The sequence below is a fragment of the Scyliorhinus torazame genome, chromosome 6 (assembly GCF_047496885.1).
Source record: "Scyliorhinus torazame isolate Kashiwa2021f chromosome 6, sScyTor2.1, whole genome shotgun sequence".
Lineage (NCBI taxonomy): Eukaryota > Metazoa > Chordata > Chondrichthyes > Carcharhiniformes > Scyliorhinidae > Scyliorhinus > Scyliorhinus torazame.
The window spans coordinates 268,211,853-268,235,268 of NC_092712.1; the positions used below are offsets into that span (position 1 = coordinate 268,211,853).

The 23,416-nt window shown below is 51.0% G+C and overlaps 1 protein-coding gene across 3 annotated transcripts in view; it reads right to left on the bottom strand.

Annotated features, from left to right (window-relative positions):
• LOC140425423 (probable thiopurine S-methyltransferase) overlaps positions 1 to 23,416 on the bottom strand; it is a 72,029-nt gene that overhangs the window by 10,306 nt on the left and 38,307 nt on the right. For 2 of the 3 annotated variants that reach the window (XM_072509690.1, XM_072509693.1), the window contains 2 exons: positions 22,884 to 22,958; positions 20,275 to 20,360 (listed from right to left, as the gene is read on the bottom strand). In XM_072509690.1, the coding sequence (XP_072365791.1) occupies positions 20,275 to 20,360; positions 22,884 to 22,958 (161 nt within the window). The remainder of the gene's footprint in view (positions 1 to 20,274; positions 20,361 to 22,883; positions 22,959 to 23,416) is intronic. The other variant, XM_072509691.1, reaches the window with a different exon arrangement.

Here is a 23,416-nt window from a genome sequence, read left to right on the forward strand (position 1 = left end):
CCTTAATTTCTGTCTTTGATTCTGTCAGTGAGTCTTTCTATGTTGTCTTTGGTGCTGTCTGTCCGTAATTGCTGTCTTTAATTCTCTTAGTCTGTCTGTTAAGGTTTTTGTTTTTGGCGATGTCTTTTGGGGGTTCTACCAGTCTGTGTCAGTGATGTAATGCACTTTTGACTTTGAGTTTGAGTTTAGCTGAAGATTAGCTTTCTCTCTCTCTTCATGTTTCATTGCCAGACTTTGACCGTTTAAAAGTTACTTTCGAGCTGTCTGCCTAAGCAAAAAAAGATAATGTCTGTAATTCTCTGAAAGCTTCGAATTGTCTACGAATTGCCTTTTAAATGAATTTCAAATTGTAATCAAGTGACTACAAATAAAACAATTCTTTTTGGCACCTGAGAAGTTTTAACTGAAGTTTCTGCTGAGTCCCAGTATTCGCAAAGTGCTACTGGTAACCGAATAGCAGAGATAATATAACTTCCTTCAACTTTACACAGTCGAATAATACAAGGAATCGAACAACTTGGCATAGTCCAAAAATATTACAAATCTTACAACTTGTCGTATTGCGCCAGGACTTTGATTCATCAACTAAGCTTCCCCCAAACTTGGCGTAGTTTGACAGGTTAAGATCCCATAAATTAAAGATTCCTACTTTTTGGCGTAGTCGGCAGGATTTAACATTCCTAAAGTTGCAGATTTTTTACATTTGGGCCCAGTGGCAAATGTAGTCACAAATCGGCAAAGATCGGAGTATTTTCGGTTACATAGGGGAACAAGGCAGGGGTGCCCTATGTCCCCATTACTGTTCGCGTTGGCAATTGAACCACTGGCCATAGCGTTGGGAGACTCTAAGAAATGGAGGGGGGTGGTTAGAGGGGGAGAGGAACATCGAGTGTCACTCTACGCAGATGACCTACTGCTATATGTGGCGGATCCTGTAGAGGGGATGACAGAGGTTATGCAGATATTGAGGGAGTTTGGAGATTTTTCAGGATATAGGCTAAATATGGGGAAGAGTGAGCTTTTCGTAGTACACCCTGGGGATCAGGGAAGAGGGATAGACGCCCTGCCGTTAAGGAGAGTGGAAAGGAGCTTCCGATATTTGGGGATTCAGGAAGCCAAGAGCTGGGGAACTCTACACAAACTCAATCTGACGAGGCTGGTGGAGCAGATGGAGGAGGATTTCAAGAGGTGGGATATGCTGCCGCTCTCACTGGCGGGCAGAGTGCAGGCGGTAAAAATGATGATCCTCCCAAGGTTTCTTTTTGTGTTTCAATGTCTCCCCATTCTGATCATTAAGGCCTTTTTCAAGAAAATAGACAGGAGTGTTATGAGTTTCATGTGGGCAGGGAAGACCCCGAGGGTAAGGAGGGGGTTCCTGCAGCGCAGCAGGGACAGAGGGGGACTGGCGTTGCCGAATCTGGACGACTACTACTGGGCCGCCAATGTGGCGATGGTTTGTAAGTGGATGAGGGAGGGAGAGGGGGCGGCGTGGAAGAGGCTGGAGATGGCGTCCTGTAAAGGAACGAGCCAAAAGGCGCTGGTGACGGCGCCACTGCCGCTTTCCCCGAAAAGGTATACCACAAACCCAGTGGTGGAGGCAACCTTAAGGATCTGGGGGCAATGGAGGCGACACAGGGGGGTACCAGGTGCCTCGGTGTGGTCCCCGATCAGGAATAACCATAGGTTTGTCCCATGAAGGATGGACGGAGGGTTCCAGAGCTGGCATCGGGCAGGAATTAGGAGATTGAGAGACTTGTTTATTGATGGGGAGTTTGCGAGCCTGGGAGCGCTGGAGGAAAAGTATGAGTTGCCCCCGGGGAATATCTTCAGATATATGCAAGTGAGGGCGTTTACGAGGCAACAGGTGAGGGAATTTCCGCTGCTCCCGACACAGGGGATCCAGGATAGAGTGATTTCGGGGGTATGGGTCGGGGAGGGCAATGTGTCCGAAATATATCAGGAGATGAGAGATGAGGGGGAGGCGCTGGTAGAGGAGCTGAAAGGAAAATGGGAAGAACAGCTGGGGGAGGAGATTGAGGAGGGGCTGTGGGCTGATACCCTAAGTAGGGTAAATTCCTCTTCCTCGTGTGCCAGGCTTAGCCTGATACAATTCAAGGTTCTACACAGAGCACACATGACGGGAGCAAGACTGAGCAGGTTCTTCGGAGTGGAGGACAGGTGCGGGAGATGCTTGGGAAGCCCGGCGAACCACACACATATGTTCTGGTCGTGTCCGGCACTGGATGAGTACCTGGGGGGGGGGGGGGGGGGCGTGGCAAAGGTGATTCCAAAGGTGGTGAAGGTCCGGGTCAAGCCAGGCTGGGGGTTAGCTATATTTGGGGTAGCGGAAGAGCCGTGAGTGCAGGAGGCGAAAGAGGTCGATATTCTGGCCTTTGCGTCCCTGGTAGCCCGGCGAAGGATCTTACTTATGTGGAAGGAAGCGAAACCCCCCGGCGTGGAGGCCTGGATAAACGATATGGCAGGGTTCATAAAACTGGAACGAATGAAGTTTGCGTTGAGAGGATCGGCTCGGGGTTCTCCAGGCGGTGGCAACCGTTCCTTGACTATATCATGGAACATTAAGGGAAAATAGATCGTCAGCAGCAGCAGCCCGGGGGGGGGGGGGAGCATTCTTTTTTGTTACGTTGCCAGTTCGCTATTTTATTTAAATAATGTTACTTATTAGTTAGTGTGTTATTTTTTATGTTGATTTGTAAAGTGGAAAAATTGTGTTTTTGAAACTTTAATAAAATATATATTTTAAAAAACACATGGAGGTGATGAGGAAGGAAATGATGGTGGCAATGAAGGTATTGGTGGAAGAGTCGATTGCCCCGGTGAAGGTGGCGGTGTCGAAGACATCAGCCGAGGTGCGGGGAGAAGGTGGAGGAGGCCTTGTTGCAACACAGTGATCAGCTCACCTCGATGGGTGAAGAGCTGCAGAGGGTGGTGGAGTCAAACAAAGGTCTGGGAGCAAAGGTGGAAGACCTGAACAATAGATCTAGGCGGCATTACTCAAGAATTGTTGGTCTGCTCAAAGGAGTGGAGGGCCCAAGGCCGACTGAGTACTTTGCCAAGATGTTGGCGGAGCTACTGGGGGAGGGGGAAGATCCCTCCCGGTATGAACTGGATTGAGCTCATCGGTCGTTGAGCCCTAAACCGAAGGCGAGTGAGCAGCCAAGCACGGTAATAATTTGTGATGGTGGTTTTCTGGGGTTTGTGTGTTTGCACTGGGTTTGTTTGTTTGAAGGGGATTTTTGGGACTGGGCATGGGGGAGGGGATTGGGAGGAGGGGGCCTGGGCAGGGTTCTCCACACTAGCAAGCTTAAGTTGGCTAGTGAACGGGAGTGTGGTGGCGGAGGGCGGGGCCACGGTCATCGGAGCCTGGTCGAACAGGTTTCGATGTGCCTGGGAATTGTGAAAAGTGGGGGGAGGGAATTGATACCAGGAGAGGTGTTTTTGAGAGGAAGTGGATGGGGGGATTCTGGGGGGGAGGGGTTCGATGGCAACATAGGGTCAGGGCGGGTCACGTCCACTGGACAGGGCCCGGAGTTATGAGGAAACTCCAGGCTAGTTTTGACCGGTCTACGGTCAACTGAGGCGGGTGAGGGGAGCCGTTTATGAATATGGGGAGAAGGGGGGCACATGATGGCTGGCCAATATTGGAGGAAGGCGACGGCGAGGAAGTAAGTCCAGGTGTGGGGTAGGGTGGGGAAATTGATGGCCCCCGAGCGGATTGGATTTTGTTTATTGTCATGTGTACCGAGGTACAGTGAAAAGTATTTTTTTGCGAGCAGCTCAACAGATCATTAAGTACATAAAAATAAAATAAAATACATAATAGGGCAACACAAGGTACACAATATAACTACATAACACCACATCGGGTGAAGCATACAGGGGTGTAGTGTTAATCAGGTCAGTCCACAAGAGGGTCATTTAGGAATCTGGTAACAACAGAGAAGAAGCTGTTTTTGAGTCTGTTTGTGCATTTCTTAGACTTTTGTATCTCCTGCCCGATGGGAGACGTTGGAAGAGTGAGTAAGCCGGGTGGGAGGGGTCTTTGATTATGCTGCTCGCTTTCCCCAGGCAGTGGGAGGTGTAGATGGAGTCAATGGATGGGATGTGGGTTCATGTGATGGAATGGGCTGTGTTCACAACTCTCTGAAGTTTCTTGCGGTCTTGGGCCGAGCAGTTGCCATACCAGGCTGTGATGCAGCCCGATAGGATGCTTTCTATGGTGCATCTGTAAAAGTTGGTAAGAGTTAATGTGGACATGCTGAATTTCCTTAGTTTCCTGAGGAAGTATAGGCGCGGTTGGGCTTTCTTGGTGGTAGCGTCGACGTGGGTGGACCAGGACAGATTTTTGGAAATGTGTACCCCTAGGGATTTGAAGCTGCTAACCATCTCCACCTCGGCCTCGTTGATGCTGACAGGGGTGTGTACAATTGCTTCCTGAAGTCAATGACCAACTCTTTAGTTTTGCTGGCATTGAGGGATAGATTGTTAAGATGTTTGAGGAGTTTTATGTAAAGCTGTATAGGTTGGAGCCTATAGGTTGGAGAGAGGAATGAGGGTTGAGGGAGTCCCTGGATGGTTTGGAATAGAACATAGAACATACCTGAGGCTGGAGGATGAAGATAGGGTCATATTGGAAGGATCGATGGGGGAACAAGTGGTAAAGGAGGCAATTGGGAAGATGCAATCTGGGAAGGCGGCAGTGCCAGATGGGTTCCCTGTGGAGTATTACAAGAAGTTCAAAGACAAATTGGCGCCACTGATGGTGGGGATGTTTGAGGAGGCGATAGGGAAGCGGGTACTACGACAAACTTTGGGACAGGCTTTGATCTGTTAAAGAAAGGCAAGGATCCAGAGGAGTGTGGGTCATTTAGGCCCATATCATTACTGAATGTAGACACCAAGGTACTGGTAAAGGTACTTGTGGCTAGGTTGGAGGGGTGCCTTCCGAAGGAGATAGGGGAAGACCAGAAAGGGTTTGTGAAAGGAAGGCAGCTATTTTTGATGTCAGGAGATCAGTAAATGCAATCGTGACGCAAGCTGAGGGAAAGGAGATGGAGGTGGTGGTGATGCGAGATGCAGAAAAGGTGTTCGATCGGGTAGAGTGGGGGACACTTGATGGCGGTCCAAGAGAGATTCGGGATTGGTCCAAGATTTATGGAATGAGTACGGCTATTATATAGGGAACCGATGGCGAGTGTCTGCACAAATAATATGAGCTAGAGGTACATTGCTCTGCACCGGTGCACCAGACAGGGTGTCCTATGTCCCCCCCCCCTTCTATTTGCACTAGTGATAGAGCCATTGGCCATTGGTTTAAGAAGTTTGGGACTGTGAAAGGGGACAGTGCGTGGGTGGGAGGAATGGAACATAGGGTATCTTTGTACGTGGATCATTTATTGTATGCTTCAGAGCCGAGTATGTCAGTGGGAAACATAATGGGACTTGTCCGAAGATTTGCGTAGTTTTCAGGATATAAATTACATTTGGAAGAGAGTGAGTATTTTGTGGTGTCACAGCCAGGTGAGGGGGCGGGGAGGCGGGCTGCTATTTCGCAGGGCAGCAACCCACTTCAGGTACTCTGGGGTGTAGGTGACGCGGGACTGGGGGAGGTGGGGCCTGTGGGTACAATTTTACTAGTCTGGTGGGGAGGTTGAAAGTGACTTGGCAAGGTGGGACAACCACCCTCTGTCATTGGCGGGCCGGGTGCAGTGGATTAAAATGAATGTATTGCTTGTGGACTGGGTAAAGCTATTATATAAGGAGCCGAGGGCCAGCATCCGCACAAATAACATCAGCTCAGGATACTTTCCTCTTCATCGTGGGACTAGGCCCAAATAACATCAGCTCAGGATACCTTCCTCTCCACCGTGGGACTAGGCAGGGATGTCCTATGTTCCCACTGCTGTTTGCACACGCGATTGAGCCATTCGCCATCGCTTTAAGAAGTTCGGGGGTATGGAAAGGGATAGTGCGGGGGGATAAAGCATAGGGTGTCCTTATATGCCGATGATTTGTTATTATACGTTTCGGAACCAAGTGTGTCAATAGGGGGAATACTGGAGCTGCTTCGGGTGTTTGGGTCTTTCTCAGGGTACAAATTAAATCTAGACAAGAGTGAATATTTTGTGATATCTCGGCCAGGGGTGGGGGGGCTGCCATTCCGTCAGGCAGGGACTCACTTTAGATACCTGGGGGTGCAGGTTGCCCGAGATTGGGGGGGCTCCGTAGGTACAGCATTTCTAGTTTGGTGGGGAGGGTGAAAGCTGATCTGGCAAGGTGGGATGGTCTCCCTCTGTCACTGGCGGGTCGGGTACATGTGCTGCCGCGATTCCTGTTTATTTTTCAATGCCTGCCGATTTTCCTGCCAAAGGCATTTTTTTTTAAAGAGAGATTGAAGGGATGATTACCTCGTTCATATGGGGAGGGAAGGTGGCCAGAATTAAAAAGGTGCTACTACAGAGAGGAAGGCAGGCAGGGGGTTTGGGTCTTCCGAACCCTATGTATTATTACTGGTGGGCGAATGTGGAGAAGGTATGGAGCTGGGTCAGAGGGGTTGACTCCCAATGGGTCAGAATGGAGGAGAGTTTGGGTAGGGGGTCGGAATTGAAGACACTAGTGACAGCGCCGCTCCCGACGGCCCCGGGGAGATATTCAGGGAGTCCGGTAGTAATAGCTTCGTTGAGAATTTGCTGGAGGAGGTGCTGACAACGGGACTGGAGAAGGAGGTAGCATTGGCGGTTTATGGGGCTATTTTGGAGGAGGAGAAGGCGCCGCTAGAAGGGATCAAGGCAAAGTGGGAGGAAGAGTTGGGAGATGGTATGGAGGAGGGGTTCTGGTGTGAGGTGCTCCGGAGTGTGAATGCCTTCACCTCGTGTGCGAGGTTGGGGCTGATACAGCTGAACGTGGTGTATAGAGCGCACCTTACAAGGGTGAGGATGAGCTGGCTCTTTGAGGGGGTAGAAGATGTGTGTGAATGTTGCGGGGGAGGCCCCGTAAACCACGTTCATATGTTTTGGTCCTGTCCAAAGCTGGAAGATTACTGGAAGGAGGTGTTTCAGGTAATCTCTAAAGCGGTGCACGTGAAACTGGACCGGGACCCTCGGGAGGCCATATTCGGGGTGTCGGACAAGCCAGGGTTGGAAATGGGCCCGGAGACAGATGTTGTAGACTTTGCCTTGGTGAACGCCTGAAGGCGGATCCTGTTAGGGTGGAGATCAACCTCTCCACCCTGTGCCCTGGCGTGACGGGGGGGGGGGGGGGGGGGGGGGGGGGCTGCTGGAATTCATAATGCTTGAAAAGGTCAAATTTGAACTGAGGGGAAGGATGGAGAGGTTCTACAATTCATGGGCGTTATTCATTATGCACTTTCGAGAATTGGATCACATCGAACATTTGGGGTTTTGGGGGCTGGGAGGGTTGGGGGCAGGGGGACTGTATGCGGTAATGGTGACTATGGGTGATTCCAGATTCCTTTTTAACATTTGTTTATGTTATGGGATCGTTGTTATTGATGTGGGGATTGACAGTACATTCGTTATTGATTATTGTTTATTGTTGGGTGTGGATTTGGGAAAAAATGTGAAAAAGGAGAATAAAAATATGTAAAAAAATAAAAAATGAATGTATTGCCGTGATTTTTGGTTTTGTTTCAGTGCCTGTCGGACGTTTTACCGAAGCATTCTTCAAGGTAGTGGACAAATTGGTCACCTCATTTATCTGGGGGGTGGGAGTGTGAATAGTAGCCAGAGTCAGGAAAGTGGTCCTGCAGAGAGGACAGCAGGCGGGTGGAGCTAGGCCTCCTGAATTTACTAATTTACTATACTATTACTGGGCGGCAAATGAGGAAAAGTTGAGGATAATATAAAACCCCCTAAAAAGCTTTCTAAAAAGGTAACAATTTTTAAAGCGGAGGCACAGGGCAGAGAAGCTGACCTTCACTCCAACAGGACCCGCCTCCGGGCAATCAGCTAGGCGAAGGCTAAAACATCTGCCCCCGCACCCGCCTGCAGCTTGGGTCCGACACCCCGAAAATAGCCTCTGAGGGACCCGGTTCCAAGTCCCCATGTAACACTCCCGAGATGATGCTAAAGATCTCCCTTCCCTTCGTCTGTACGCCATGGGAGCACATGAGGTGAACACTGACCCAAACCGTTCCGGTACCTCCATGAGGTATTTCCATTCTACTCAGTCGAAGGCCTTCTTTGCGGCCAGGGAGATGATCACTCCTGGTGTCGTCTCCCCGGGTTGTGGACGTTCAGCAGACATCTGATGTTCTCGGTCAGCTGTCTGCCCTTGACAAACCCGGTTTAATCTTCCCCGATTACTTATGGCAAGCAACTCTCCAGCTGCCTCACCAGAGCTTTTGCTAGGACAAAAGTGTCAGTGTTCAGGAGTGAGATGGGTCTGTATGACCCACACGCAGTCGGGTCTTTGCCTTTCTTTGGGATCAATGCAATCGAGGCCTGTACCAGTATGGGTAGCAGGACCCCCCTCGACAGCAAGTCATTGAACATCTCCTGCAGGTTCGGGGCCAATGCTGCTACAAACATTTTGTAAAAGATCATCGGGAACCCATCCGGTCCCGGTGCCTTCCCTGATTGCTTGGAATTGATGTGTTCCATGATCTACTCCAGACCGAGCGTTGCTTTCAGTCCCTGCCTCTTTTTCTCCCCCACAGCTGGGATGTCCAGCCCATCCAGGAACTGCTTCATCTTTGAGTCCCTCTTGGGGGATTCAGTGGTATACAGTCCCTGGTAGAAGGTCGTGAAAGCTCCGTTGATTTCCTCTGGAGCCGTGACCACTTTACCGTTCCTGTCCCTTATCTGCGCTACCTCTCTTGTGGCCACCTGTCTCCTCAGCTGGTGTGCCAGTAGGCGGCTGGTTTTGTCCCCATGCTCATAAAAGGTCATCGTGTCTGGTGGAGCTGGTTCACTGCTTTTCCAGTGGAGAGCGGGTCAAATTCCATTTGTAGTTTTTCCCTCTCCGCCAGCAGCTCCATTGTCGGGGCCATGGAGTACCGTTGATCCACTTCCAATATAGAGTCCATCAGCCGCTGTTTGGCCACCTTATCGTTCCGGTCCAGGAGTGCCCTATATGCTATTATTTCTCCCCTGATCACTACTTTCTGGGAGGCACTGAAGGCAGAGGGGAGACCTCCCTATTCTAGTTGCAGGTTACATACCGGTCGATGGCTTCTGTCATTCCTTTGCAGGTCTTCTCGGCAAGGAGGACTGTGTCCAGCCTCCATGAGGCGTGCTGGGCCCAACCCGTCCCCAACCTTAAGTCTACATATCCCCTCTTCAGAACCACCCGCCCCCTCTATTTATGGTTCTGCACGGTAGCACAATGGTTAACACTGTTGCTCCACAGCGCCAGGGCCCCAGGCTCGATTCCCGTTTGGGTCACTGTCTGTGCGGAGTCTGCACATTCTCCCTGTGTCTGCGTGGGTTTGTGTGGGCTCCGGTTTCCTCCCACAAGTTCCGAAAGTGCTGTTAGGTAATTTGGACATTCTGAATTCTCCCTCTGTGTACCCGAACAGACACTGGAATCTGGCGACTCGGGGCTTTTCACAGTAACTTCATTGCAGTGTTGATGTAAGCCTACTTGTGACAATAATAAAGATTATTATTACAGTTTAAAGTCCTTTCCACTTCCCTAGTTATATGGTTTGTGAGAATAATGGACCCAGCACAGTTCAGATGCAGAACAACATTAGAGTGCCCACTTTCCCCAGGACTGATGGCAGTGCATCACAAACTGAAACCTACTCCAATCTCTGAGCCACGGGGTTTGATTCAACCACTCTTGGTGTGGAGTCAGGCATGACAATTTTTTCTTGACAAATACATGATTTCTTGACAAATACATGAATAGGGTGGGAATAGAAGGGTAAGGACCCAGGAAGTGTGGAAGATTGTAGTTTAGTCGGGCAGCATGGTCGGCACGGGCTTGGAGGGCCGAAGTGCCTGTTCCTGTGCTGTACTTTTCTTTGTTCTTTGTATGACGGGCAAATCACGGGTGAGGTCCAAATCAGACTTCGCACCAGGTGGCAAGCAGACCCGAGTCATATGACTCGCGGTACCGGGGGTGATCTGGATAATGAAATTTAAATGAACCTTAGGCGTCGATTAGCACTGGTCTCCACAAGCGGAGACCAGTTGTGATGCCACTTGGAGGTTTCGGAGGACATGAGAGCTCCCTTGATGATCAGAGTCAGGGCAGGGTAGTACCCTGATATGTGGGCAGTGCCAACCACGCATCCTGGAAGTGCCAACTGGGCACTGCCAGGATGCCTGGTTGGCACTGCCAGGGTGCCAGGGGCACTTCCTGGGTGCCAGGTTGGCAGTGCCAGGGTTCCTGGGTGCCAGGTTGGCACTGCTAAGGGTCAGGGCCAGAGGGGGCCATGCCCATGAAAGAGGGTACGTGCCCATGTGAGGGTGGTATGAAGGGTGGGGAGGGGGTGGAGAGGGGTATGTAGGGGCTCAAAGGTTGGGAGGTGAAGTAGGGGTCCTGAAGGAGGGGATACCGAAAGGTGGGGGCCCTCAGCGACTCCATACAGGGGTGTCCTCACTTGGGAGGGGGGGATTAATGCCCATGTCTGTGGGTGTGGCATTGCCCATGGGTGGGGGATGTGGGGGACCCTCACGCTCACTTAGAGATCTGGACATGTTTTCAAAATGGCGCCCTGATCTCCGGTGTCGGTCTTGGCGGAAGTTCAGCTCCCCACTGCTGAAAAGGTTTCTAAACGTGGGCAGGACTAGGGAGAAACGCCCCAAGGCCCCAAAAAATGACTTAACTGTGGGTGAATTCAGTTCTGGATCTCATCCAAAAGGCCGACGGGAAACACCCGCTAAACTTTTTCAAAATGACACTAAATCTTGTGGCTGAATCGTGTCCACAAATTCATCTCTCTAATTTTACATACCCTATTTCAATTTTCATGCGGTTCAGGCAATAATCCAGAAATTATAACCTTGGAGGTTCTGTTGTTTAATATTGTTGGACTTCCGGTTGCGGCTATGCAGAGCTAAGTCGCACGTTCGGCAGATCCCGCTTGGAACGGCTTTTGGGCTCTTTTCAGGACACCCAACGGCATTTTATCGACATTTCCCGGTGTGGGAAGAAGATTGCAACATTCCTCTGACAGTGTATGGTTTGGACCAGGAGCGGGGCGACTAAAAAAGTGGTGGTGAAGCCAAAGAAAGTGCGAGGGAAGAAGAGAAAGATGGCGGCGGGCAGGGACCAGGCAGCATGGATGCAGTGGGTGCAGGAGCAGCAGGAGGTTATCCAGCGCTGCTTCAGGGAGCTCAAAGCGGACCTGCTGGAGCCGATGAAGGCTTCTATTGATAAGCTGCTGGAGACCCAGACGGCCCAGGGGGTGGCGATCCGCGAGGTCCGACAAAAGATCCCAGATAACGAGGACGAGATCCTGGGCCTAGCGGTAAAGGTGGAGGTGCACGAGGCGCTCCACAAGAAATGGCAGGAACGGTTCGAGGAGATGGAGAATCGGTCGAGGCGGAAGAATCTGCGGATCCTGGGCCTCCCGGAGGGGCTGGATGGGTCGGACGTGGGGGCCTATGTGGTCACCATGTTAAACTCGCTGATGGGAGCGGGGTCCTTCCAGGGGCCCTTGGAGCTGGAAGGGGCCCATAGAGTGCTGGAGAGGAGGCCCAAGGCTAACGAGCTGCAGCGGGCGGTGTTGGTGCGGTTTCATCGGTTCGCTGATCAGGAGTGTGTACTCAGGTGGGCCAAGAAAGAGAGGAGCAGCAGGTGGGAGAATGCGGAGGTTCAAGTATATCAGGACTGGAGCTTGGAGGTGGCGAAGAAGAGGGCTGGGTACAATCGGGCGAAGGTGGTGCTGCACAGGAAGGGGGTGAAGTTTGGCATGCTGCAGCCGACGCATCTGTGGGTTACCTACAAGGACCGGCACCATTATTTTGAGTCCCCGGAGGAAGCGTGGGCCTTTGTTCAGGCCGAGAAGCTGGACACAAACTGAGGGTCGGGATGGGGGGTCGGGTGTGTGGATGGTCGTGGATTGTTGTTGTTGTGTTACATTTTGAGGGGGGTTCTTTGTTCTTGTTCAGTTTTGGTTCAGTGTGGGTGGTTAGGGTGGGTTGGGCACTGTTTTGGTTGGGTCTGTCGGGTGGGCTCTTGGAGGGGGGCAAGTAAACGGAGTAGGGGGTGGATGGCCGGTAGGGGGGTCGGGCCCCGCGGGGGAGGGGGATGGAAGGGGGAGGCGGAGAGCCTGCTGGTGGGTAATGGAGGGGGAGGAGAAGTCCCACAATGGGAGGGGTCGAAGGAGAGGTGGGAGCGGCCAGGGTCAGCAGGAGTCAGCTGACTTGCGGGAGTGCAATGGGGGGAGCAATGCAGCTAGGAGGGGTCCGGGTTGCTGCTGGTATGGTCAAGGGGGAGCTGGAGCTGGAGCGAGTCGAGGGGGTTGGGACGGGGGTCAGCCGGCGTGGGGAACGGGACGGGCGCGTGGCTGGCCGAGGAGGTGTTATGGCTAGTCAGCGGGGAAGGGGGGCGGGTAGCCCCCTGATCCGGCTGATAACCTGGAATGTAAGGGGGCTGAACGGGCCGGTTAAGCGGGCCCGGGTGTTCACACACCTGAAGGGGCTGAAGGCGGATGTGGTCATGCTCCAGAAGACACACCTGAAGGTGGCAGACCAGGTAAGATTGAGGAAGGGGTGGGTGGGCCAGGTTTTTCATTCGGGGCTGGATGCCAAAAATCGGGGGGTGGCGATCTTGGTGGGAAAGAGGGTGTCGTTCGAGGCGTCGAGCATTGTGACAGACAATGACAGCAGGAACGTAATGGTTAGTGGTAAGCTGAAAGGGGAAAGGGTGGTGCTGGTCAATGTGTACACCCCGAACTTGGACGATGTGGGTTTTATGCGGCGCATGTTGGGTCAGATCCCGGACTTGGAAGTGGGGGGCCTGATAATGGGGGGGGACTTTAACACGGTGATGGATCCGGCACTGGATCGCTCCAGGTCTAGGACAGGTAGGAGGCTGGCGGCGGCTAAAGTGCTGAGGGGGTTTATGGACCAGATGGGAGGGGTGGACCCTTGGAAATTTGCAAGGCCGGGGGCTAGGGAATTTTCATTCTTCTCGCACGTTCATAAGGCCTATTCCCGGATTGACTTTTTTGTTATGAGCAGGGCGCAGATTGTGAAAGTAGAGGATACCGAGTACTCGGCAATAGCCACTTCGGATCACGCCCCGCATTGGGTAGACCTAGAGGTGGTGGAGGAGAGGGACCAGCGCCCGTTGTGGCGCTTGGAGGTGGGGCTGTTGGCGGACGAGGAGGTGAGCGAGCGGGTCCGAAGAAGCATAAAGAGATACCTGGAGGCTAACGTTAACGGGGAGATCCGAGTGGGGATGGTATGGGAGGCGCTGAAGGCAGTGGTTAGGGGAGAGCTGATCTCCATTAGGGCCCACAAGGAGAGGAGAGAGCAGAGGGACAGGGAGAGGCTGGTGGGGGAGATAGTGAGGGTAGACAGGAGGCATGCGGAGGTGCCGGAGAAGGGACTGTTAAAGGAGAGGTGTAGCCTCCAGGCGAATTCGACCTGTTGACCACCAGGAAGGCGGAGGCGCAGTGGAGGAAGGCCCAGGTGGCGATTTATGATTATGGGGAAAAGGCAAGTCGGATGCTGGCGCATCAGCTTCGGAAGCGGGACGCAGCTAGGGAGATTGGGGGAGCTAAGGATTGGGGGGGATGCTGGCGCATCAGCTTCGGAAGCAGGACGCAGCTAGGGAGATTGGGGGAGCTAAGGATTGGGGGGGGGGGGGGGGGAGTGCGGTACGGAGTGGGGTTGGCATCAATGGGGTCGTCAGGGACTTTTATGAGGAACTGTATCGGTCCGAGCGCCCACTGGAGGAGGGAGGGATGGGCCGCTTTCTGGACCAACTGAAGTACCCGAAGGTGGAGGAGGGACTGGTGGCGGGATTACGGGCCCCGATTCGGTTGGAGGAGCTGGGCAAAGGGATAGGGAGCATGCCGGCGGGGAAGGCACTGGGGCCAGACGGTTTCCCGGTCAAATTTCACAAAAAATATGTGGACCTGTTGGGCCCATTGCTGGTTAGGACCTTCAATGTGTGCCGCAGGTCATCCACGAAGACCAGACGGGGTTCGTGAAGGGAAGGCAGTTGAACGCGAATGTGCGGAGGCTCCTGAACGTTATTATGATGCCGGCGAGGGAGGGGGAGGCGGAGATAGTGGCGGCGATGGACGCTGAGAAGGCCTTCGATAGGGTAGAGTGGGGGTACTTGTGAGAGGTGCTGAAGAGGTTCGGGTTTGGGGAGGGGTTTGTCAGGTGGGTTAGGCTGTTGTACGAGGTCCCGATGGCGAGTGTGGAGTGTGGCCACAAACAAGAGGAGGTCTAAGTACTTTCGGTTGCATCGAGGGACGAGGCAGGGGTGTCCCTTGTCCCCCCTGCTCCTCGCGCTGGCGATTGAACCCCTGGCTATGGCACTGAGGGAGTCGAGGAACTGGAGGGGGCTGGTGCGGAGTGGGGAGGAGCATAGGGTGTCGCTCTATGCGGACGACTTGCTGCTATATGTGGCGGACCCAGGTGGGGGGGAATGCCGGAGGTAATGAGGATCTTCAGGGAGTTCGGGGATTTCTCAGGGTACAAGCTCAACATGGGGAAGAGCGAGTTGTTTCTGGTTCACCCAGGGGACCAGGAGAGGGGGAATGGCGAGCTCCCACTAAAAAGGGCAGCGAAGAGCTACAGATATTTGGGGGTCCAGGTGGCCAGGAGCTGGGGGGCCCTGCATAGACTTAATTTCATGAGGCTGGTGGAGCAAATGGAGGAGGAGTTTAAGAGGTGGGACGCATTGCCGCTGTCCCTGGCGGGTAGGGTGCAGTCAGTCAAGATGACGGTGCTCCCAAGGTTTTTGTTCCTGTTCCAGTGCCTCCCCATTCTTATCCCGAAGGCCTTCTTTAGGCAGGTCAACAGGAACATAACGGGGTTTGTGTGGGCGCGAGGGACTCCGAGGGTGAGAAGGGTGTTCCTGGAGCGGAGAAGGGATGGGGGGGGAGCTGGCGCTGCCCAACCTCTGTGGGTACTACTGGGCCGCCAATGTGGCAATGGTGCGCAAGTGGGTGATGGAGGGGGAGGGGGCGGCATGAAAGAGGCTGGAGATGGCGTCTTGTGAGTGCACGAGTCTGGAGGCGCTGGCAACGGCGCCGCTGCCGCTCCCTCCAATGAGGTATACCATGAGCCCAGTGGTGGCGGCTGCCCTCAAAATTTGGGGGCAATGGAGGCGGCACAAGGGGGAAGTGGGGGCCCGATACGGGGGAACCACCGGTCTGTCCCAGGGAAAATAGATGGAGGGTTTTCGGGGTGGCACAGGACAGGGATAAGAAGGTTGGGGGACCTGTTTGTGGATGGGAGGTTCGCAAGCCTGGGTGAGCTGGAGGAGAAGTACGGGCTCCCCCTGGGAAACGCCTTTAGGTATCTACAGGTAAGGGCGTTTGCCAGGTGGCAAGTGGTGGAATTCCCGCTGCTGCCGCCACGCACGGTACAGGACAGGGTGCTCTCGGGGGCGTGGGTTGGAGAGAGGAAGATCTCAGCAACATACCAGGTGATGCAGGAGGAGGAGGAGGCCTCGGTGGAGGTGCTGAAAGGTAAGTGGGAGGAGGAGTTAGGGGAGGAGATCGAGGATGGGACGTGGGCAGATGGGACTAGGGAGGGTGAACTCTTCCTCTTTGTGTGCGAGGCTCAGCCTCATACAGTTTAAGGTGCTGCACAGGGCACACATGACCGGGACAAGGATGAGCCGATTTTTTGGGGGTGAGGACAGGTGTGTTAGGTGCTCAGGGAGCCCAGCAAACCACACCCATATGTTCTGGGCATGCCCAGCGCTGGAGGAATTTTGGAAGGGCGTAGCGAGGAGAGGACGGTGTCGAGAGTGGTAGGATCCAGGGTGAAACCAGGCTGGGGGCTCGCAATATTTGGGATTACAGAGGAGCCGGGAGTGCAGGAGGCGAAAGAGGCCGGTATTCTGGCCTTTGCATCCCTGGTAGCCCGGCGAAGGATTCTTCTTCAGTGGAAGGATACGAGGCTCCCAAGCATGGAATCCTGGATCAACGATATGGCGGGGTTTATTAAATTGGAGAGGGTGAAATTTGCCTTAAGGGGATCGGTACAAGGGTTCTTTAGGCGGTGGCAACCGTTCTTGGACTTCCTGGCAGAACGGTAGACAATGGTCAGCAGCAGCAGCAACCCGGGGCGGAGGGGGGTGGGATCTATTTTATTTTTGTTTGTCTATACTGGGGGATCTGAGGGGGTGTATATATTTGCTCTGTGTTTCGGCGGGTGTTAATATATTAATTATGTATAGGGGGGAGGGGGGCACGGGGTTGTTTTGTTTTGTATTTAATTCTATTGGGTTCCTTTTACATTTTGTTGTTGATATTTTGTGAAAACTTTAATAAAAATTATTTTAAAAATATATATATATTGTCCTTAGCCCCTCAAACTCTCAATGCAGAACCTCTTGACTCATTCTACCTATGTCATTGGTATCTACATTGACCATAACAATGGGATCCGCCCCACCCACTGTAAGCCCGAGTAGATGTTCTGAACCCTGATACTGGACAGGCAACACAGCTGTCTGGACTCTGGCTTTGCAACAGAGTACAATGACAATCCCCCTTACTATACTGTCACCTACTACCACTAGTTTTATGTGCTCTGCCCTATCACAGTGCCATGGACAATCAGCTCATCCATCCTGCAACCCCCACTCTCATCCAAACAAACAGAGATCCAAACAAACAGAGAACCTAAAACCTATGGACAATTGCAGAGGATGACACTCCTGCTCTCTGGTCCCCTTACCTGCCTCAGCTGCAGCCCCACCCCACTGTCCCTGACCACTTTCCAAACCAGAAGACCCTACCCTAAGGGGAGTGAGCTCCTGAAACAAAGCATTCAGGTACCTCTCCCTCACTGATGTGTTACAATGACCACAGGTCAGCCTCCAACTCAATGACTCTGAGCTGAAGCTCCTCAAGCTGCAAATACTTACTGCAGATGTGTTTGCTCTGAATTACAAAGTTATTCAGGAGCTCCACATTCTGCGGCCTTGACACATCACCTCTCCTGCCAGCCTTGATGTCTTTTAAATAATTACTTATGTATTTGTGGTGATTTTTATATATATTATTAAATAACCACCAAGTTGTGCACTGTTTTACACCCAAGGGCACACTCTGTTTACTTCTCTAATTATAACACTATTCTTGTTTGGACTACTTATGTCACTTCACTATATTAAGCCCTAACTTTCCCTTGTTCCAGATGCAGCACAGTGTTTAGCACTGTTGCTTCACAGTTCCAGGGTCCCAGGTTCGATTCCCAGCTTGGGTCACTGTTTGTGCGGAGTCTGCACGTTCCCCCCGTGTCTGCGTGGATTTCCTCCGGGTGGTCCGGTTTCCTCCCACAAGTCCCGAAAGACGTGCTGATAGGTGAATTGGACATTCTGAAATCTCCCTCTGTGTACCCGAACAGGCGCCGGAATGTAGCGACTAGGGGACTTTCCACAGTAACTTCATTGCAGTGTTAATGTAAGCCTACTCATGACAATAATAAAGATTATTAGATTATTATTCTTAAGTTTTGCACACACTGCACCTTAAATTGAGCACTTACCGGCCATTCAACTTACCAGTTTCTTGTGACCTCAGAGTTTTCTTTTTGTTCCCCACTGCTGCCTCTACTCCTGCAGCAGGGCAACACCACTTTCTGAAGGGTGGAAGCATCAGAAAGCAACAGAGCATCTCTTTCCCCTCTGCGCTGAATTCCCACTTTGCTCCAAATTCCCAAATGTACTCACTCGGACTGTGGCTCACCCAGCTAATGTCTCTCCCACTGCTTGTGCACCCAGCAAGACCAAGACAACATACAGAGTTGGGATTATAAGTGGCAAGTAACAATTGTGCCATACAACTATCAGGAAAGGCCTTCTCCAAGAAGAGAGGATCGAACAGTCTCCCTTACACATTCAATGGTATTACCATTGCTGAATCCTCCGCTATCAATATCCTGGGGATAGAACCAGAAATTGAACTGGACAAGCCATATGTGGTTACACAAGCAGATTAGAGACTGCAACAACACTCAAGAAGCTTGACACATCTGGGCCAAAGCAACCCACATGATCGGCACCTCATCCATCACCTTCAATGTTAACTTCTTCGAAAGCTGATGGGCACTGACAGCAGTGTGGAACTTGGGCAAGATGCACTGTAGCAACTCGCCAGCCTCCTTTGGCAACACCTTCCAAACCTGTGGTCTCTGCCATCTAGAAAGACAACTGCAGCAGACACATGGGAATACCACCAAAAGCAAGGTCCCTCCAAGCCAATTACCCTCTCAAGGGTAATTAGGTATGTGCTGACCGTACCAGTATCATTCTAATCTCTTGAAAGAATGAAATAAAAGCTCATCTAAGGCTAATATATCCTTCCTACGTTGTGGTGTCTGGTACTGCTCCCAGTTCTCTAGCTATGGTCTAACAAAGGTTTTGTATATCTACAGCATGACGTCTACCACCTCGTATTCTAGCCCTCTAGTTATAAAGGCCATTTTTTTCCATTAGTCTTTTTGATTACTTTTGGACCCTGTTCATGACATTTTAATGGCTGTATAACTGAAACACCTAAATCTCTTCGAACCTCAACTGTTTGTAGTTTTTCACCACTTAGAAATATGCTGCTCTATCCTTTCCAGGTTGAAAGCCCATTATCTCTACTCTCTCTAGTGTCTGCTGGTCAGCCATCCACCTCTCTCAACGCCCACCCCCCTCACTCAATCCCCCACCACATTCTCACACTCTCCCAAACCATCTCTCACCCCCCACCCCATCTCCCTCTCTCACCATCTCACCCCCTTTCTCTCACACCCACATCCCCCTCTCTCATGCCCCATCCCTTCCTCTCACGACCCCAACCCATCTCTCACCCCCACCCACCCCCTTCCCCCTTATCCCCCTCTCTCTCAACCTCCACCCTCCTCACCTCCTTCTCTCAACCCCCACCCCTCTCTCACTCCAGATCCCCTCTCTCGCCCCACCCCCTTCCCCCTCTCACCCCAACCCATCATCCCCGTCTCTCACTCCAACCACCCCTCTCACCCCAAACTCCCATCCCTCTCTAACCCCAACCCCCGTCAGCTTGCAGTCCTCATGACCATCGTTTACTCTAGGATCCTGTCCCGCCCCCAATTCAGGTGGAGCAATCCCAATGGTACAGTTCCTTCCTGCTCCCATACTGGGATCAGTATCTCATCCAATAGATTCCTTCTTTCCCACACCACTCCTTCAGCCACACGTTCACCGGTCTAACATTTTATTTATAATATCCCCTACAACAACCCACCACTTTACGCTTTCACTGCATTTCCATCTGCTTCCACTGCTCTTCCATCTTTTGAACAATCTTCTGCTCCAAGGTGCCGTGGTCTACATTCTGGATGTTCTTCCAACAGTCTTCATCCTCATCCCCACAGGTAGTGAATACATTATACTATTTGGATAGGATCAGTTTCCATGGACCCTGGTGATCTCTTATCCGAGCTGCCCTAACAATCTACACTATGTCACACCAACCCATTCTGAACCTGCACCTCCAATATGGTGTGACCAAAGTCTGGGACAAGCTGTCCAGATGCTGCTCCCCCTCCTTTATGCGTTGAAGCATCTCCAACTCACAATCAGCTCAATAACTATGAGCTGAGAAATTCAAGATGGGCGACATTTGCTGCGGATGTGTTCACTCTGGATAGTCGCACTGTCCGCAGACTCCCACAAATCCGGACACATCCTACTCTGCCATACTAAGTCTTTTATCATTTATAGCCAATTTTTAGCTTGTTGTGAACTTCTTTTCTATTACTAACTTGTGCTAAGCACCAAAACACTGGATAAAATACCTTTTGCCCCAAGGTTACATGAGCCACTGCAAGCATCGGAAGAAAAGCAGCACTTCCTTCTCCTTCTGCAACAGATTCCCACTTGAACTAATTCCCACTTTTAGACTTGTTTTAATGCTGCTTCAGTTCCGTGCTGTATGCCAACCACACTGAACATGCAAAACAGTATACATGTTTACTTATATCTAAGCCAGTAACTATTTTTCTCTCCACCGATGCATCTTGAATGTTGAATGGTTCCAACATATTCTGTCTTTATACTTATATCTAAGTAAATTTGGAACATAAAAGAATGGAAAGAGTCATAACTTACCTTCAAAATCACTTTTGGTGCAGACTAAAGTGTCCAGAAGGTATCGACACCCTTTGGCCATGAGAGTTATCAACAGTTTGCTATAACTGAAACAGACAAGACTTAAAACAATGCCCACACACATTAAACTTCTGCGGTATCACACAAGACTTTTTTTTAAACAAGGTTTCTCAGCCTTTCTGCTTTTGTGACCCCCTCCCTCCCATATTGTAAACATGTTCTGAGACCTCCTGTAATTTAAAAAAAAAATCAATTTAGAGTGCCCAATTCATTTTTTCCCCATTAAGGGGCAATTTAGCGTCGCCAATCCACCTACCCTGCACATCTTTTGGGTTGTGGGGGCAAAACCAACGTGAACACAGGGAGAATGTGCATACTCCACATGGACAGTGACCCAGAGCCGGGATCGAACCTGGGACCTCGGCGCCATGAGACAGTAGTGCTACCCACTGTGCCACCGTGCTGCCCGAGACCTCATGTGATAACGTACCATTGGCAATACCTCAACTAATCACAGTCCACTTGGCAACTAATCAGCACTTTCTTCAAATACAGAATAAATTTGTTGATTTCCCCTATTCTTGCGAATGCTCTGATGAGTACAAGGTGAAAAGCTTCGGCAACACACCAGAATCCTGCCAGTGCCCATGAAACCGTATCCTGGCATGAGACACTATGTTTAGGAAAGGAATTGTTAAGAGGGAGAGTAAAAAGATTTGGTAAAGGGGGAGCAAATAAAAAACGACAGCAAGACAAAATAAAGTATCCTGGGTTTGAGAGAAGAAATTGACAGGGGAAACTACTTTTACATTGAATTTCAGTGCAGGTGTGATGCCAGGTACGTAGGGCATAAGTCCCAATGACTGGCTGATTGAATTAAACAGCATGTTCCTTCAGCTTATCGTGAATGGCGGAGTAAGGACCATACTCAACCAGCCAGCACTTTTGTGGTGGTGAATGTCTTCCAACTAACCACAGGAGACTGAGAGACAGATTACAACCGTTTATTTGTGATTCAAGAATGAAGGGAACAACCCAGAAATACCTCTGAAGCAGCCCTCTCCTCTATTACAACTCTCACATGGAGAGCATTCTAATACAGCTTTTTCCACCAAGTCACAGATGCAGACAGCTTATACAGTTAGTCAGTACACAGAACATCAGTTGAGCCTGTAACGTCACTCACTTAGGCTTACGAGAAGCGACATACATTCATATGCAGGGACCCATTCTCTACAAACAAGAGGAATATGTTCAAGCCTTGCACCTTTTGTGAATTACTCTGGAGTGTGAGGAGCCTATCATTCCTTGTTTCTTTCTCCTTGCCAACACTTCGGCCAATCAGAGTTAACTGCCAACAAATCAGACGCTTTTTCACCTGTAGTATGAACTTTTGTGATTGTATGAAATTTAGCATTCTTGCATTTGTCCCGATGAACGCATGACGCATGAGCTGTCAGCAATTTTCTAGGGTCAATCAAGCGAGAGCACAATGGGGAGTACTTCTTCATTGAAACTGACTGGCTCGGAAGGCTTGGATCAGTGAAACTGAACAGCTTCAGTCATACCCAGCTGAGAGGCTGGTGCTCAGAGCACTTCTTCTAAGAGAGTGTTTCTAGTGCTTGATTGTCAACTTCTTGGTGAGTCATTTCAGTCACCTTGAACTGCACTTTCCTGTCGTCAGCCTTTACCACTGCAGAGGAACAGCTTGTGCTGCTCTACCGTACACGTCTGATGAGGAACAAGAGGGGCACCAACAACAACAGCACCAGTCGTAGTTCTGCCATCTCTTTAGCCACATGCCATTATATACAGCAAAGGGAAAAGACACAGAAATACTGTTCTTTGGTTTTAACACCTTCAATGCAGGCAGAGGATCAGTGTCCATGTGAAGTTTGCACATTCTGCCCATGTCTGCGTGGGTCTCACCCAAAAATGCTAAATTGCCCCTTAATTGGAAAAAAAGAATTGGGTACTCTAAATTTGTAAGAAAATAATGATAATAATAATAATCGCACTCGAAGCATTACAGAGACGGTTCACTCGGCTGATTCCTGGGAAGAAGGGCTTATCTCACGAAAAAGAGGTTGAATAAGTTGGACAAATACCCAATGGAGTTTAGGAGAATGAGAGGTGATGGTACTGAAACATATAAGAGCCTGAGGAATTTGACAGGAAAGTTACCAGAAGGATTTTAAGATGGAGATAAGAATGAGTTGATTTTTTCTAGTATTTTCTTTTTCAAATTTATTTCCCAATTGAGGGGCAATTTAACGTGGCCAATCCACCTACCCTGCACATCTCTGGGTTGAGAGGGTGAGACCCACACAGACACGGGCAGAATATGCAAAGTCCATACGGACAGTGACCCGGGGCCAGGATGGAACCCGGGTCCTCGATGCCGTGAGGCAGCAGTGCTAACCACTTCCAGTTCTAGGTACAGAACCACATACAGCCAGAAGATAAAAATCTAAACAATCTTTTTTGTTTCTTTAAAGATTAGCTGTTTCATTTTGAGAATCAATAAAATACTCCATGCTGAGCATCAGATCTTATGTTAACTGAGATGCATACCAGTGCATGAAATCAGAAAAGGACACAGTGCTCACCGTTGTCTGTCAGGGCTGTTGAGAGCTTGCAGAGAACCTCGGTCCCAGATCCCATCAAACTGCCCAGCAATTAAACTACCCATGAGAAAAGCAGAATGAAATGGATTACAAATTATTGTTCAATCCAATGTAATTAGTTATATCAGCTATCACAGAATCAATTAAAAAAATAAATACAGGGCGAGATTCTCCACTCCCGCGCCGGTTGGGAGAATCGCCTGGGCCGGCAAAATTTCCCGAGACGCCGGTCCGACGCCCTCCCGCGATTCTCCCAAGCGGCGGGAACAGCCCGGTCGGGTTCCGCGGGTCACAGGCCGGAGAATCGCCGGAGACACCCAAAATGGCGATTCTCCGGCACCCCCGCTATTCTCAGGGCGGGATGGGCCGAGCGGCCAGGCCAAAACGGCGGGTTCCCCCCGGCGCCGTCCACACCTGGTCGCTGCCGTCGTGAACGGTGCGTGAACGCTGGGGGGGCGGCCTGCGGGGGGGCGAGGGGGGATCCTGCACCGGGGGGTACCTTAAATGTGGGGTGG